The 17567-nt window shown below is 43.8% G+C and overlaps 1 protein-coding gene across 3 annotated transcripts in view; it reads right to left on the bottom strand.

Annotated features, from left to right (window-relative positions):
• Positions 1-16910, bottom strand: part of SLC22A3 (solute carrier family 22 member 3) — a 250751-nt gene extending 233841 nt beyond the window's left edge. For 2 of the 3 annotated variants that reach the window (XM_040429280.1, XM_040429281.1), the window contains exon 1: positions 16147-16910. In XM_040429280.1, coding sequence (XP_040285214.1) covers positions 16147-16566 — 420 coding nt within the window. In that variant the 5' untranslated portion in view covers positions 16567-16910. The remainder of the gene's footprint in view (positions 1-16146) is intronic. The other variant, XM_040429282.1, reaches the window with a different exon arrangement.
• Between the last annotated feature and the right edge of the window lie 657 nt (positions 16911-17567).

Here is a 17567-nt window from a genome sequence, read left to right as displayed (position 1 = left end):
GCGTGTTTCAGGCAATATTATTTGCTCATATTCAGCCAAATGCTTCAGAATTCATTGTACGGCGCTTCACAGTGCAGATGGACAATGACCCAAAGCATACTGCAAAAGCAACCAAAGAGTTTTTTTAAGGGAAAGAAGTGGAATATTATGCAATGGCCAAGTCAATCACCTGACCTGAATCCGATTGAGCATGCATTTCACTTGCTGAAGACAAAACTGAAATGCCCCAAGAACAAGCAGGAACTGAAGACAGTTGCAGTAGAGGCCTGGCAGAGCATCACCAGGGATGAAACCCAGCGTCTGGTGATGTCTATGCGTTCCAGACTTCAGGCTGTAATTGACTGCAAAGGATTTGCAACCAAGTATTAAAAAGTGAAAGTTTGATTTATGATTATTATGTCCCATTACTATTGGTTCCTTAACAAGTGGGAGGCACATATGCAAACTGTTGTAATTCCTACACCGTTCACCTGATTTGGATGTAAATACCCTCACATTAAAGTTGACAGTCAGCAGTTAAAGCACATCTTGTTCGTTTCATTTCAAATCCATTGTGGTGGTGTATAGAGACAAAAATGTTAGAATTGTGTCGATGTCCCAATATTTATATATTAGTCGTGTATTAGTGGGGGGGGGGGGAAATGGGCTGATTAACCGTTGTGTGGTGAAGTGAGAAAATTAAAGCCATTTTTGGCATGTATTAGGGGCAAAAAAAAACTTTATTTGCCATTCACGGCAGGAGTTATGTTCTAAAGCCTTTTTTGGCGTGTATTAGTGGTGTGACATAGCAAGGGGTTTTGTTTGGGAAGGCAGGTATTTTCCACCCAACATGGGCGGCTGGCCTGATTTCCAGCCAGGTGAGATCAAATACCGGACCGGAGTTTAAGTGCCGGTCAAGGTTTTGGCAGCACCTGGCTGTCCTTTAAATAGGCAGCTGGGTTCAGAATCAAGGTCTCTGTTTTGGGATCTGAGGCATGGTGCCGTGCTACAGGGCTGAGAGCCGCATGCGGGGAAACAGGCCCCCTAAAGCCTGTTGTGGACCTCTGAAAAAAACTGCTATCAAGGTGACTGTTTTGTGCTTACGACTATCCTTTGTGTGAACAAACACTAAGACTGAAAAATGTTGCTTTGTTTTTTCCTCCTGTTTCTTTTGCCTCTGTTCTGCATCCGCTTACCCTGCCTACCAGAGAGAATCCTCACAATTGGTGGCTTGGAGCGGGCACACGCAGTGAGGCTGGCGTAAACGCCAAAATATTATTTTCATGTACGGCTGGATGTCCTGGATTAAACCAGCTAAATTTAAACCTGTGTCACGTGACAAAATGGAGGCTGTAATGAAAGCTCTCGTGGAGGCTAATAAACACCAGCAAGAAACAAACCAGCTGCTGTTACAACACGTGGTGGCTTTACAGATGGCAGGAGTCCCAGAGTGTCCATGATGTCCAGAAAGCGGTCCATGTGGCGATACCCAAGATGACACCATCAGATGACGTCGAAACCTACCTGGCAATGTATGAGAAGGTGGCCACAAGGGAGAATCTACACCGAGATCAGTGGGCTGAGGTCGTCGCTCCGTTCCTGACATCCAATTCCAAGCGGGTGTATTTTGACTTGCCGGACGATCAAGTGGCCGACTACCAGAGAGTCAAGGGTGAGATTCTAGCAAGACTGGGGGTGAATGTGTTGGTCCGGGCCCAGCGGGTGCATCAGTGGGGGTTCAACACAGCTGAGCCCGCGAGACCCCAGTATTATAACTTGCTTCACCTCTTGCAAAAGTGGCTACAGCCTGACGTGGTGAGCCCCACTGCTATGCTGGAGTGTCTGTTGGCTGATATGTTCTGGAGGGCTTTGTCAACCCCTCTCCAGCAATGGATCGGCCAGGTCTCCCCGGGTAATGCTCTCGAGATGGTTGACCTGGTGGAGCTCTATGAGGCTACCTGGATTCTACAGGGGGGTTCTTTTGGGAGGGGGTAGTCAAAACCCGTAACTCTCCACCCCAGACCCGGTGATTTGGGCCTACCAAACCCACCCGGGATGTACCCCCTGTGGACCCAGCTGTGATAGTCTGCTGGCGGTGTCGGGAGCCTGGCCATGTACGAGCTGACTGTCCACATCAGGTGGAACCCATGGACATGAACTATTGCTTCCGTCAATCGTTATATGCTAGGAAGCTGTGTGCAGCGGGTGCCCCGGAGACTCTGAATCACCTGTGCCAGGTGGAGGTGGGAGACACTCCAGCGGAGGCTCTGTTGGACTCAGGGAGTCTGGTGACCCTGGTACGGTCCACTGAGTACACTGGCCGGAAAGTTGGGGTCATGTGTATTCATGGAGACTTAAAAGACTATCCCACTGCTATGGTGTCTCTATCCACGGTTGCCGGCAGGTGGACCCACGAGGTGGCTGTCGCCACCAATCTACAGTCGTGGCCAAAAGTTTTGAGAATTACATAAATATTGGAAATTGGAAAAGTTGCTGCTTAAGTTTTTATAATAGCAATTTGCATATACTCCAGAATGTTATGAAGAGTGATCAGATGAATTGCATAGTCCTTCTTTGCCATGAAAATTAACTTAATCCCAAAAAAAACTTTCCACTGCATTTCATTGCTGTCATTAAAGGACCTGCTGAGATCATTTCAGTAATCGTCTTGTTAACTCAGGTGAGAATGTTGACAAGCACAAGGCTGGAGATCATTATGTCAGGCTGATTAGGTTAAAATGCTTGAAATCATTGTTCTTCCATTGTTAACCATGGTGACCTGCAAAGAAACGAGTTCAGCCATCATTGCATTGCATAAAAATGGCATCACAGGCAAGGATATTGTGGCTACTAAGATTGCACCTCAATCAACAATTTATAGGATCATCAAGAACTTCAAGGAAAGAGGTTCAATTCTTGTTAAGAAGGCTTCAGGGCGTCCAAGAAAGTCCAGCAAGCGCCAGGATCGTCTCCTAAAGAGGATTCAGCTGCGGGATCGGAGTGCCACCAGTGCAGAGCTTGCTCAGGAATGGCAGCAGGCAGGTGTGAGCGCATCTGCACGCACAGTGAGGCGAAGACTTTTGGAAGATGGCCTAGTGTCAGCAAATAAGCCACTTCTCTCCAAAAAAAAACATCAGGGACAGATTGATCTTCTGCAGAAAGTATGATGAATGGACTGCTGAGGACTGGGGCAAAGTCATATTCTCCGATGAAGCCTCTTTCCGATTGTTTGGCGCATCTGGAAAAAGGCTTGTCCGGAGAAGAAAAGGTGAGCGCTACCATCAGTCCTGTGTCATGCCAACAGTAAAGCATCCTGAGACCATTCATGTGTGGGGTTGCTTCTCATCCAAGGGAGTGGGCTCACTCACAATTTTGCCCAAAAACACAGCCATGAATAAAGAATGGTACCAAAACACCCTCCAACAGCAACTTCTTCCAACAATCCAACAACAGAATGGTGAAGAACGATGCATTTTCCAGCACGATGGAGCATCGTGCCAAAAGGCAAAAGTGATAACTAAGTGGCTCGGGGACCAAAACATTGACATTTTGGGTCCATGGCCTGGAAACTCCCCAGATCTTAATCCCATTGAGAACTTGTGGTCAATCCTCAAGAGGCGGGTGGACAAACAAAAACCCACTAATTCTGACAAACTCCAAGAAGTGATTATGAAAGAATGGGTTGCTATCAGTCAGGAATTGGCCCAGAAGTTGATTGAGAGCATGCCCAGTCGAATTGCAGAGGTCCTGAAAAAGAAGGGCAAACACTGCAAATACTGACTCTTTGCATAAATGTCATGTAATTGTCGATAAAAGCCTTTGAAACGTATGAAGTGCGTGTAATTATATTTCACTACATCACAGAAACAACTGAAACAAAGATCTAAAAGCAGTTTAGCAGCAAACTTTGTGAAAACTAATATTTGTGTCATTCTCAAAACTTTTGGCCACGACTATACACTATATTGTGTACAGCGGTGTATTATACAGGCGTCAGACCCACTGGATCTTGAAGAACCAAGTGGGTCTGGATCAAAAAAGTGTAAAAAAAAAAAAGTTTAAAAAATATATTTTTCCTATATCTGCACATAAAATTGGTTAACAAAATAAAAACACTAAGCATGTTTGATATCGCTGCGTCTGTAAAAACCTGCTCTATAAAAATATCATGTGATCCAACCCATATGGTGAACGCCGTAAAAAAAATAAAAAAAAAACTGTGCCAAAAAAGCAATTTGTTATCACCTTACATGACAAAAAGTGTAATACCAAGCGAACAAAAAATCATAGGTGCCACAAAATGGTACCAAACTGTCATCTCATCCCGCAAAGACTGAGACCCTACCTAAGACAATCTTCCAAAAAATAAAAAAAAATATGGCTTTCAGAAAATGGAGACACAAAAACATTTTTCTAAAATGTTTTTGTGTAAAACAAAAAAAAATGTAAAAAATAGACATATTAGGTATCACCGCATTCATAAACAACTTGCTCTATAAAACTATCACGTGATCCAACCCGACTGGTGAACGCCATAAAAAAATTAAATAAAAACTATGCCAAAAAAATACAGTTTAATACCAAGCGATCAAAAAGTCATATGTGCCCCAAAATGGTACCAATCAAACCGTCATCTCATCATACAAAAAATGAAACCCTACCAAAGACAATCGTCATTTTTTTTTTTTTTAAATATAGCTTTCAGAAAATGGAGACACAAAAACATGATTTAAAAAAAAAATGCTTATAAATTTAATCTCCATTTTCCTTTAATTCTTGTGGAATACCTAAAGAGTTAACAAAGTTTTTAAAATCATTTTTGAATAACTTGTGGGGTGTAGTTTCTAAAATGGTGTCATTTATGGGTGGTTTCTACTATGTAAGCCTCTCACTGCCTGCTAGTTTTGTTAGGGAGGACAGCATGATTATCCTTGTCTCAACAGTTTCCTAAGTAAGGAATGAGATTCGAAGTACAGTATAGAGCATTGGGCCTAAACTGTGATCTTCATTTAAACTCTTTCTAGTCATCAGTTGCTGTGATAGTTTTCTGTGAGAGAGGCTGAAGCTTGTGATTAAACCATACAGAAAGTTATGATGTCTGTTTGAGTAACATTAATTTATATCAATATATTTAATTTAATGGACAGCAATTTTTTCTCCTTGTCTGGCAATAGGGTCTTTTACTGGAGAGGGGACAAACACACCTGGTTTTGGTTCTGTATGTATCCGCACTATATATGATGGTAATAGGCGCTCTCTATTCCTCCAGAGAACTCTGATATGGCCATCATTAGTACCACGGCAGAACCTGCTTTCATTACTTAACACTATAGATGAGCAAAGTTTAGAAAAATTCAATTCGGCAGCTTCAAAGAAGTTTGACAAGAAATGTGTTTTGTTACAAATTAATATGTCATGAATCACTATCAATTAGGTATACCCAGGCCAATCTGCCTAAAAGTAACAGTGGCCTGTAATACTGATGCACAGTAACTCTACAGCTACCAGAACTGATTAAATATGAATATGGGTGCACTGCACACTTATGTACATGGCGATAAATTAGACCTGCCTGTAATATTGACGCACAGTAACTGTACAGCTAACAGAATGTACTAGATATGTATTAGTACTGCACAGTTATGTACACAGTGATAAATTGGAGCAGAAACCGTAGTTCAGCAGTCCCCTATGCTCTCCCTCCACTCTCCAATATTGTCCTACACTCTCTGTTAACAGTTTGCAGCAACACTGTCTGTAGTGCATGACAGTCTTGTCACGTCTCTCCCTATGCTCAGCTCACAGGAAAATGGTGGCGACTGTTAGGGATCAGGGCTTTATAAGTCTCTGCGTAGCTGTGACATCTAAGAGATTGGCTGGTTGTGGATTGGCTGGCTGCACATCTTTATGGGTGATCTTGAGTTCCCAGACTTGTCTCTTCTACAATTACCCTAACACATGCAGCCACCGTTTTAGGAAAACTGATTTGTTACCACAAAGCGAGGAAATTCAGATTCATTTAGAATCAAAGTTTTCCTAAACTTCGGACCAAATTCTGCTTCAGATGCTTCACTTCACTCAACACTGTTGTTTGCCATTGATTGCCACAGGGATGGAGAGTGCCTGTTTCCATCATGCACAATGTCAAACACAGGAACAACACCAAGTGTCATGTTGTGTTGTGCCACTAGCTACTATGGCCGTTCCATGCTGGTACACATGGAGGGAACATTAACCAGCCTTTGGTAATTCCAGGACATTGTGGAACCAGTCCCATTGCCTTTTTTGACTCAGTTAGGAGACATGGTGTCCCAAGAAGATGATAACTGCCCACACACTGCCCATGCTAAACAATGTGCTTTTCAGGGTATCCATCAGCATCCCTGGCCAGCTCGATCGCCAGCTCGATATACCATCCCTGGCCAGCTCGATATACCATCGGATTTCCCATCAAGAATGTCTGCAACTGGACGGGGAGATGAATCTCCTATCACAGCAGCCAACAACCATCTTGGCTGAACTATGGATCTACGTTGGAAGAGCTTTGAATGACAAACCACACAAGGATATGCAGAATCTGTATGACCGATACCATGCCAGAGCAACAGCCTGTATTGCAGTTAGGGGAGATGCCACCCAGTATTAATGTGACCACCTTAGTTGTGTGATCATTGACCAAGCTACACTAGAAGTTTATATATTTTTGCCAATCTCAGCTCAGTCGTATTAGGGGTTCCAGCTGATTATATATATATATATATATATATATATATATATAATGTGTGTGTGTGTGATGTAAAAAGTCTACACACCCCTGTTAAAATGTCAGGTTTTTGTGCTGTAAAAAATGAGACAAAGATAAATCCTTTCAGAACTTTTTCCACCTTTAATGTGACTTATAAACTGTACTACTCAATTGAAAAACAAACTGAAATCTTTTAGGTGGAGGGAAGAAAACTAAAAAAACTAAAATAATGTGGTTACATAAGTGTGCACACCCTCCTATAACTGGGGATGTAACTGTGTTCAGAACTAAGCAATCACATTCAAAATCATGTTAAATAGGAGTCAACATACACCTGCCATCATTTAAAGTGCCTCTGATTAACCCCAAATAAAGTTCAGCTGCTCTAGTTGGTCTTTCCTGAAATGTTCTTAGCAAAAGTTGTGGTCCACAGAGAGCTTCCAAAGCATCAGAGGGATCTCATTGTTAAAAGGTATCAGTCAGGAGAAGGGTACAAAAGAATTTCCAAGGCATTAGATATACCATGAAACACAGTGAAGAAAATATGGCACAACAGTGACATTACCAAGAACTGGACGTCCCTCCAAAATTGATGAAAAGATGAGAAGAAAACTGGTCTTGGAGGCTACCAAGAGGCCTACAGCAACATTAAAGGAGCTGCAGGAATATCTGGCAAGTACTGGCTGTGTGGTACATGTGACAACAATCTCCAGTATTCTTCATATGTCTGGGCTATGGGGTAAAGTGGCAAGACGAAAGCCTTTTCTTAAGAAGAAAAACATCTAAGCCAGGCTACATTTTGCAAAAACACATCTGAAGTCTCCCAAAAGCATGTGGGAAAATGTGTTATGGTCTGATGAAACCAAGGTTTAACTTTTTGACCATAATTCCAAAAGATATGTTTGGCCCAAAAACAACACTGCGCATCACCAAAAGAACACCATACCCATAGTGAAGCATGGTGGTGGCAGCATCATTCTTTGGGGCTGTTTTTCTTCAGCTGGAACTGGGGCCTTAGTTAGGCTAGAGGGAATTATGATCAGTTGATTGATACCAGTCAATATTGGCACAAAACCTTCAGGCTTCTGCTAGAAACCTTAACATGAAGAGGAACTTCATCTTTCAGCATGCCAACGACCCAAAGCATACATCCAAATCAACAAAGGAATGGCTTCACCGGAAGAAGATTAAAGTTTTGGATTGGCCCAGCCAGAGCCCAGACCTGAATCTGATTGAAAATCTGTGGGGTGATCTGAAGAGGGCTGTGCACAGTGGTGTATCTTGGTTTTGTGCTGCCCTAGGCGAGACTAAACTCGGGCACCCCCCTAATATAAATTTGACCCACCCCTTCCTGTCAAGGCCAAACCCCTTCCTCTCTAAACCCCACCCCTTCCTATGTGCCATCCACAGACCCCCCCTAAACAGTGCCATCCACAGATCCCCCTCCCCTAAACAGTGCCATCCACAGATCCCCCTCCCCTAAACAGTGCCATCCACAGATCTCCCTCCCCTAAACAGTGCCATCCACAGATCCCCCCTCCCCTAAACAGTGCCATCCACAGATCCCCCCTCCCCTAAAAAGTGTCAGTGAGATCGTGAAAACTCAAATCCGATGGTATATTCTAACCCCCAGGCGTTCCCATGGTGACAGGGACGCTTGCCTGGGGGTTAGAATATACAGGGCCACGCCGCTCACAGGAGTACATTTATAAACTGTAATCAGTAACTTTAACTTTAATCATTGCTGATCTCTTTACTTGGATACCTACTCTGTCTTAGCTCCGGTAACAGCAGGCAGTGCGGGTGGGCGGCGCTCACTCGCCGACGTCACGCGCCTGCGCCGCCTAGTGGGAGGAGCAGGTGCGTGACGTCAGTGAGTGAGCGCCGCCCGCACTGCCTGCTGTTACCGCAGCTAAGACAGAGTAAGGTATTCAAGTAAAGAGATCAGCAATGATTAAAGTTAAAGTTACTGATTACAGTTTATAAATTTACTCCTGTGAGCGGAGTGGCCCTGTATATTCTAACCCCAAGGCAAGCGTCCCTGTCACCATGGGAACGCCTGGGGGTTAGAATATACCATCGGATTTCAGTTTTCACGATCTCACTGAGATCGTGAAAACTCAGATCCGATAGTATATTCTAACCCCCAGGCAAGCGTCCCCGTCACCATGGGAACGCCTGGGGGTTAGAATATACCATCGGATCTTCCGAGTATATACCGCCATATAAGACGGATGGGACAAGGGACAAACAAGGCATTTTGCCGCCCCATTGGCAAGTGCCGCCCTAGGCAAATGCCTTGTTTGCCTCGTGATAGATACGCCACTGGCTGTGCACAGGAGATGCCCTCGCAATCCGACAGATTTGGAGTGTTTTTGCAAAGAAGTCAAAATGTGCCATGCTTATAGACTAATACCCAAAAAGATTGAGTGCTGTAATAAAATCAAAAGGTGCTTCAACAAAGTATTAGTTTACGGGTGTGCACACTTAAGCAACTATATTATTTTATTTTAATATTTTTTCTTCCCTCTACCTAAAAGATTTCAGTTTGTTTTTCAATTGAGTTGTACAGTTTATACTGTTTATATATTAAAGGTGGAAAAAGTTCTGAAATGATTTAGGCTACTTTCACACTAGCGTTCGGGGCTCCGCTTGTGAGCTCCGTTTGAAGGGGCTCACAAGCGGCCCCGAACGCATCCGTACTGCCCTAATGCATTCTGAGTGGATGCGGATCTGCTCAGAATGCATCAGTCTGGCAGCGTTCAGCCTCCGCTCAGCAAGCGGACACCTGAACGCTGCTTGCAGCGTTCGGGTGTCCGCCTGGCCGTGCGGAGGCAAACGGATCCGTCCAGACTTACAATGTAAGTCAATGGGGACGGATCCGTTTGAATTTGACACTATATGGCTAAATTTTCAAACGGATCCGTCCCCCATTGACTTTCAATGTAAAGTCTGGACGGATCCGTCTGAAGCTACTTTCACACTTAGAATTTTTTCTACAATATAATGCAGACGGATCCATTCTGAACGGATTCAAAGTCTGCATTATATGAGCGGATCTGTCTGGGCAGACCCCAGACGGATCCGCTCTGAACGCTAGTGTGAAAGTAGCCTTATCTTTGTCTCATTTTTTTACACCACAGAAACCTGACATTTTAATGGGGGGGGGGGGTGTAGACTTTTTATATCCACTGTATATACTGTATATATACTGACATCTCATTGAGAAATGTTTGCATAACCAATTCCTTTAGACCACTCCTGATAAATCCAGCACAACCAATAACACAAGGGGTCATTTAAGAACAGATATGCCACTTTTTGGCATATATCTGTCGCAGATTGCGGTGCAGAGATTATTTGCGCTGCAATCTGCAACTTTTTCCCCTTTTCCGCCGCTCACGTGAGGCCTAAAAAAGAGGTTGTGGCGTGGGCAGGGAAAAGGGTATGCCGGCAGGGCTGTCTCATTTATCATTTTCTACGTCTGTTTTAGGCGTAGAAAATGCTCTAAATCTACAACAGCAAGGGAGCTGTTAAAGATTTAGACAGGCCGTGGGTATGCCGAAGTTATGTAGAGGCCGGTAAAGGGGGATTAACCGCCAGCGCTGAAGGGAAGACTACCGTCTAAATCGCTGGTCTTCATAAATGTCCCCCACAGTTTTTATTATGCCCAGAAGGTCCTATTTTTTATTAACTGTATAAAGGGTGTTAAAAATATAGAAAGACATTACTGAGCTCCATCATGGAGCAGATCTATGAAGATTTCTCTTCTCTCTTCTAAAAATCTGCAGCCAATTAATCAGCAAACACCGCACGTAACTTGGATTTTGTCATGAATCTGCAGCAAAATCTGCATTGGATTTTGTGGACGGTTTTAAATCCCTTATAGACGTACCCATAAGGTACTGAACCTGATGAGGTTCTGTACTGCTATTTTAGGAAATTGCATACAGTTGTAAATATTTTATAAATACGATCCACCCCTGTCATATTAAAGCAAAATTCTGCAATAAGTTTTAGTAAAGCAATTCCATCCATTTTCAAGTCTAACTGCAGGGTACTTTATTGGTGTTTACTGCCATTCAATTATCCATAATGAGCCTCAATGAACAACACTGGAGATGCAACCTTCTTGCTCATATACTATTTAAAGTTGCATGTTGTACTGTGAATAAATCATCATGGAGAAAACCTGTTACGGCAGTGTGTATGGAACCACAAAGTCAACCAACAAATTTGGCTTTGCGTTACACCTAAGGACATTATCTAAGCAGTCCCCTGCCATTCACTGTTTAACCCTTGAACGGGGATCTGAACTTCGCTGTAGGGAACCACCACGCCGCTACATCCTGGAGTAGTCTCTGTGTTATTTAACAGCTGACCTATGGGGTCAGAGACACCAGTGCAAACATCAAGAAGAATCATAGTCTGGGAAAGGCCGGGGTCGGGGAAAGTGGCAATGGGTCAATACGGAGGTAAGGAACAAGTCAGATAGGGCAGCAAAGGGTCGATATCCAGGAAATGGGCTTAAGTTGGTACACTATCCCTCAGGCACCTTCCCATTTGGGAAGGTGCTTTCAGTACTCACTGGTGACCAGCCATTGGATAGAGTGAACTAGGGTACACACGTAGGTGTCCTATGTGCTGAGAAGGAGAGGCTGAGCTGGGGCCTGCTGGGAAAAGGAGGAGATCAGGAGGTGGGTCCGTGACACCAGGAGCTAGGAGACCGCAACAGGTGATCGGAGCAGCAGCAGCCATGAGCCACCGCTGTAACAACATATAACACATACACAATGTTAATATGTCTCAGAATCTCAATATACAAGTTTTGTAATATGACACTAGAATGGGATCATGTACCTTTCAGGAGTTATTCTGGTTAGACACTTATTGCTTTGTACATAAGGTTACTAGGAGATGGGGTGGGGGACATGATCTCCATGATTGAGTCCCATTCATTTCTTAGGCACACTAATAATTTCTGAGGTCATGATATTGCTATTATTAGTTGCATTTAGACCAACATTATCCTACAGATTTTCTGACCAATCATTGGCCATTTACACACACGCACAGGTCTTTTGTTATACACAATAAATATTGGTGTGATTTGACAGAAATTGGTCAGGTAATCTGTTGGTGTAATTGTCCTCCTGTGTTATTGCATAGTCTATGATAATATAATTACTGGGCGAGCATTTGATTGTCACAAACTATTATTATGTTAATGTGATAAGATACTTATGGTAATACTCACCAGATAACTATAAGAAGGTTTGTCCTAATGTTCATGTTTGATTTATGTTCTTTACTAATTACAGATGAATGTATGAATAAAGAATCTAAACTCCAACCACTCCAGTATTAACTCATTAGGTGCACAACACATAAGCTTCATGGATGAATTGATACATTTATTTTATCAATCCTATGGTTTTATACACATGATAGTATTAAGCCTCTGTGTTTTACAGACATGTGATAGGGCTGATACAGAGATCTATGAGGCCTCACTGAACCTTTGTATGTCTCACAAGTTTCCAAATTGTTGCATGCTCCCTCAGACACCATGCATGGGTTTTCGAGGCTTCTATCATTTTTTTTTTATCAATTGCATGTTTTGTTTAGTTTTTAAACGCATCTTTATTACCTTATAATGAAGCTCGGGTAACAGGCAGAGCGGGCGGCGGCGTTACGTCACTTACTCACGTGACGCGCCTGCTCCGCCTGCTTCATTCATAAAGTGGGCAGAGCAGGCGCGTCACGTGAGTGAGTGACGTTACGCCGCCCCCCGCTCTGCCTGTTACCGGAGCTTCATTGTATTTGAAAGGTAATAAAGATCATAGCGCTGATTTAAAGTTCAAGTAAAAGTTACTGCCAGTTAAGGAATACTCTTTAGATATTATACTGATGGGAGCATGGCCGTCTTTAATATTGATTGGACCCTGGGCAAGAATTGACTTGGGCCCCCTGGATCCCGCCTTCCCACACCCTAGCATGCAATCACGCCCTCCACCGTGAATTACTGTAAATACTTAGGCCTCTTTCACACAGGCGTCATGGGTGAGGGCTGGATGCGATGCGGGTGCATTGCAGGAAACCCGCACAAGTGCACATGCAATTTCAGTCAGTTTTGTCTGCGATTGCGTTGTTCAGTGGTGAGTGCAATGATGTCAGCGAAGGTCCTTTTGCAGGTCCTGCAAGAAGAAAGAAAGAAGAGGATCCCGGCTGCGCGATCAAGTGGATGAGGTGAGTAATTTTTTTTTTAACCCTCAATGGACTTTTACTTAGCATTCTGTATTATAGAATGATATTATTTTCCATTATAACCATGTTATAATGGAAAATAAAAGAGTAAATGGCTCATCCCTATTTATTCACATAGTCTCCTTAGCAATCATCCGTGAAACTCACATCGCATCCGCACTTTCTTGCAGATGTGATGCGAATTTCACCCAACCCTATTCACTTCTATGGGCCCTGTGTTGCATGAAAAACGCAGAATATATAATATGCTGCGATTTTCACACAACGCACAAGTGATGCGTGAAAAACATTGCTCATGTACACAGCCCCATCTAAATGAATCGGTCCGGATTCAGTGCGGGTGCAATGCGTTCACGTCATACATTGCATCCGCGCGGAATACTCACCCGTGTTCTGAAGACTCCAGGCAAAGTAGGGAAGAAGGGTAATAGTAGTTAGATGACTGGGTATAGTATAGGGGATTACCTGGTATGTGTGAAATAAACCATAAGTGGTAGGCAGGTGACATTATACAAACATATATCTATATATATATATTTATAAATATATACATATAATGAACTGTTGGTAGTAGTGAGGTGACATTATAAAAAGCATACTAAGTGTATTGATTCAATTGGAGTTCAGCGTACATGTGACAACATAATAAGGCAGGAAAGAAAAAAAGAAAAGAATATGCAGAAAAACTGTGGTGTTGTGTAGCCGTTTGTTGCAGGTAAGGTGGTAGGTGGTGGGCGACAAAGTGCTCCTAAATTGAAAGCGTGCGTCCGCACTGCTGCTGTACTGAGCCGCTAGTGAGAAGGAGCGGCGTGCATTTAAAGAGCGCACTTTCCTCGGTGAGCATGCGCATGAGGGTGCGTGTCAAGCCTCCGAGCGGGGCTATGTGTGATGGAACGCACCAGCGCTGGACAGTGTAGTGCTGGTGTAGGGGGATGGTATAGCGCTAAGAGAGAGTAGAGCGCTATTATAGAATGTATGGAGACACATCAAATTTGTGAGCAGTGGCCAGCGAGGCTCAAGAGGCAGCTGACTTGGGCCCCTCAGGAGCAACTGGGCCCAGGGCAGCTGCCCCTTTTGCACCGCGTTAAAGACGACCCTGGATGTGAGCAGCGGGGCTGGTGTATTGGGGGAGATCTATGGATGACACATATAGCATAAGATGCTATATAGTGTCATCCATAGATCCCACCATAGCAGTGTCATTCACAGATCCCCCTCCCCATAACAGTGCCATCCACAGATCCCCCTCCCCACAACAGTGCCATCCACATATCCCCCTCCCTATAACAGTGCCATCCACAGATCCCCCTCCCTATATCAGTACCACTGCCATCCACAGATCTCCCTCCCCATAGCAGTGCACAGATCGCCCCCATAACAGTGCCATCCACAGATCCCCTCCATAACAGTGCCATCCACAGATCCCCCATAACAGTGCCATCCACAGATCCCCCATAACAGTGCCATCCACAGATCCCCTATAATAGTGTGTCATCCACAGATCCCTCATAACAGTGCCATCCACAGATCCCCCTCCCCACAACAGTGCCATCCACATATCCCCCTCCCCATAACAGTGCCATCCACAGATCCCCCTCCCCATATCAGTACCACTGCCATCCACAGATCTCCCTCCCCATAGCAGTGCACAGATCGCCCCCATAACAGTGCCATCCACAGATCCCCCATAAAAGCGCCATCCACAGATCCCCATAATAGTGTGTCATCCACAGATCCCTCATAACAATGCCATCCACAGATCCCCATAACAGTGCCATCCACAGATCCCCCCATAACAGCGCCATCCACAGATCCCCCATAATAATGTCATCCACAGATCCCCCATAACAGTGTCATCCACAGATCCTCCATAATAGTGTGTCATCCACAGATCCCCCATAACAGTGTGTCATCCACAGATCCCCCATAACAGTGTGTCATCCACAGATCCCCCATAACAGTGTCATCCACAGATCCCCCCATAAGTGTCATCCACAGATCCCCCATAACAATGTCATCCACAGACCCCCCATAATAGTGTGTCATCCACAGACCCCCCATAATAGTGTGTCATCCACAGACCCCCCATAACAGTGTCATCCACAGACCCCCCATAACAGTGTGTCATCCACAGACGCTCCATAACAGTGTGTCATCCACAGACCCCCCATAACAGTGTGTCATCCACAGATCCCCTCCATAACAGTGCCATCCACAGATCCCCCATAATAGTGTCATCCACAGATTCCCCCATAACTTGTCTTTTTTACATTGTAATGCAAAATTTATATAATTATTTAACTCATAAATTTGTTTTAATATGGCCTTTGAAGATCATTTTTCAAGTAAGATCATATAAACCCCTTTTTTTTTTGTCATTTTGGTGTTTTTTCCCGATTAATCGATGAAATTTTCAAATAATCGTTAGCTGCAGCCCTAGCATGCACGACATGCTTTTTCTTTGGACTGCAGCTATTGCTCAATAGTTAAAACCAGAAAACCTTGCTACAAAAAGTCCATGTGTATCCCCAGCCTTATAGATGACAAAGCAAAAATATTAGGAGTCATGCACACTGGCTCTGAGCCTATACAGAATTGTGCTGGCCAGCCAATGTGCACTGTGCACTGTATTCCTTCTTATGAAGTCTGAGGCATATGGAGGTACTGTAGAGGCTCATGCAGCTCCATGGAAGTCATATTTGGGTTCTATACAATAAAGAGGCAAAGTATGAATGAGCCCTTGAGATGGCCATATCCATAACAAACTGGTATATTGATAAGGGATCAACAGTTTCCAGATGGATTGTGTCCTCCAGAACTAAACAATCAATAGACTAATATCAAGTATTCTGTAGACACTGGATTGCACACTGAAGGACCTCCCCCACTATCTTCAGTGTACTATCACCATGATTTATCATTTTCATACCTACTAAAAGAATTGCACTTGATATACTCAACGAGTCAAAAAATGCTATTCAATTTTTTGTAAATGAGACAAAGGATAATGCATTGACATGATTAGATCACATGACCCCACTTGACATGAGATGGACAAGGGTTACAATCATTTTACTTTTTAGGCAAGTGTTATGAATCACACAAAGGTCATGAAATTCAGAGAGAAAGTAAAGTTATTGTAAACTTTGCATTACCTGACTTATGATGGTTGTGCGGTATTCTTCATAGACCCATCCATCCTCACATGGCTTTATGGGCAGTTTCTCCAAGGTTAGATTTGCGGCAGAGTAGATAGGCGTCTCACAGTTGAGGGGTGAACTACTGATATTCCAGGTGATGTCGTAGGTGTGACACATGCTTTGGTCAGTTTTGTCATGATGTAGTCTTGGTACGGTGAGGTTCCTCTCTTCTTCTGGACTCCATCTACAGCTCCTACTAAGTTCTGCCACCTCTGAGCTTCTACACCAGTAACTCTCTGGCATCTGTCCCAAGAACACAATGGCCACAAAAGAGAAGGCAAACGTTATGCCCGTCATACATAATAGGAGGAAGACCCTTTTCTGATAGTGCCCAAACTCACCAGCCTCCTTTAGCACCTGATCAAAGGTGGGCATGATGCTATCTCCTTGGCAGATGGTCCTCGCAGTAAAATAATGTCCTTACAATCGGCTGTGGTGGTACATATACTAGTATAAGTCCCATAAGCAACGGTATCACGTTAGGTATGCCTGGAACAATAGCAGAAAGGCACTACATGTAGCTTCCTTGGAAAACTTTGAGTTGTGGAGTTAAAAGGGTGCTTCTTCTGATCACCTTCTCTCTTTCCTAGTCCTTTTCCTCTGGTCCCTAGCTGTAGGAGCAGGCAGTAGAAGCAGAACTGGCATGGAGAACAGTTTATGCAGGAGGAGACTGCAGAGGTCCAGCACCTAATTGCTGTATGTATGTCTGCCCTGTTCACCAAGGCAGCACTGAATGTGAGAGGAGAGGGAGGAGAGGGCAGGCTAGTGGCAGCTGCAGGTACTTGAGGAACAGGAAGGGGGAGCTCTTTGCACACTTTCCATGTTAAGAATAGAGTGTGTCTTCTTGTTTACTCACATAGCTGCACAGCATAGGCTACAGTTCTGTTAGGTGCTGCTCTTGTTATCTAGTGCACATTCCTTACACAGTCCTAGCTTTCAATGAAGAATTAGCCATAGTTTGGCCACTTTCACACAGTCAGTGTTTAGTCAGTGTCTAATCAGTGATTTCCATTGGTGATTTTGAGCTAAAACCAAGAGTGAAGGCTATACAGAGATAAGGAAAGATTTGCACCTGTTCTGTGTTTGACCCACACCAGCTTTTGGCTCACAATCACTGATCAAACACTGACTGTGTGAAAGTGGCCTTACCTACAGAACAATTCTCATCTGACGGGCTTTTTATACTTCTGTCATGGTGCTTGTCATAGAAAAAGTTAATTAAAATTCCCAGCTACAACTGAATATTAATGATGTGTTTTTTTATAAACCTTTTATTGGATCATTAGTAGTGTTGATCGAGCACCAAAGTGCTCGGGTGAGTAGAACACTTTGGGATGCAATGGAAGTCAATGGGAGAACCCGAGCATTAAACCAGG

This window comes from Bufo bufo, chromosome 4 (assembly GCF_905171765.1).
Source record: "Bufo bufo chromosome 4, aBufBuf1.1, whole genome shotgun sequence".
In the NCBI taxonomy this organism is placed as follows: domain Eukaryota; kingdom Metazoa; phylum Chordata; class Amphibia; order Anura; family Bufonidae; genus Bufo; species Bufo bufo.
The sequence above is the reverse complement of the archived record's forward strand: the minus strand, read 5'-3'. Positions and strand labels throughout refer to the sequence as shown.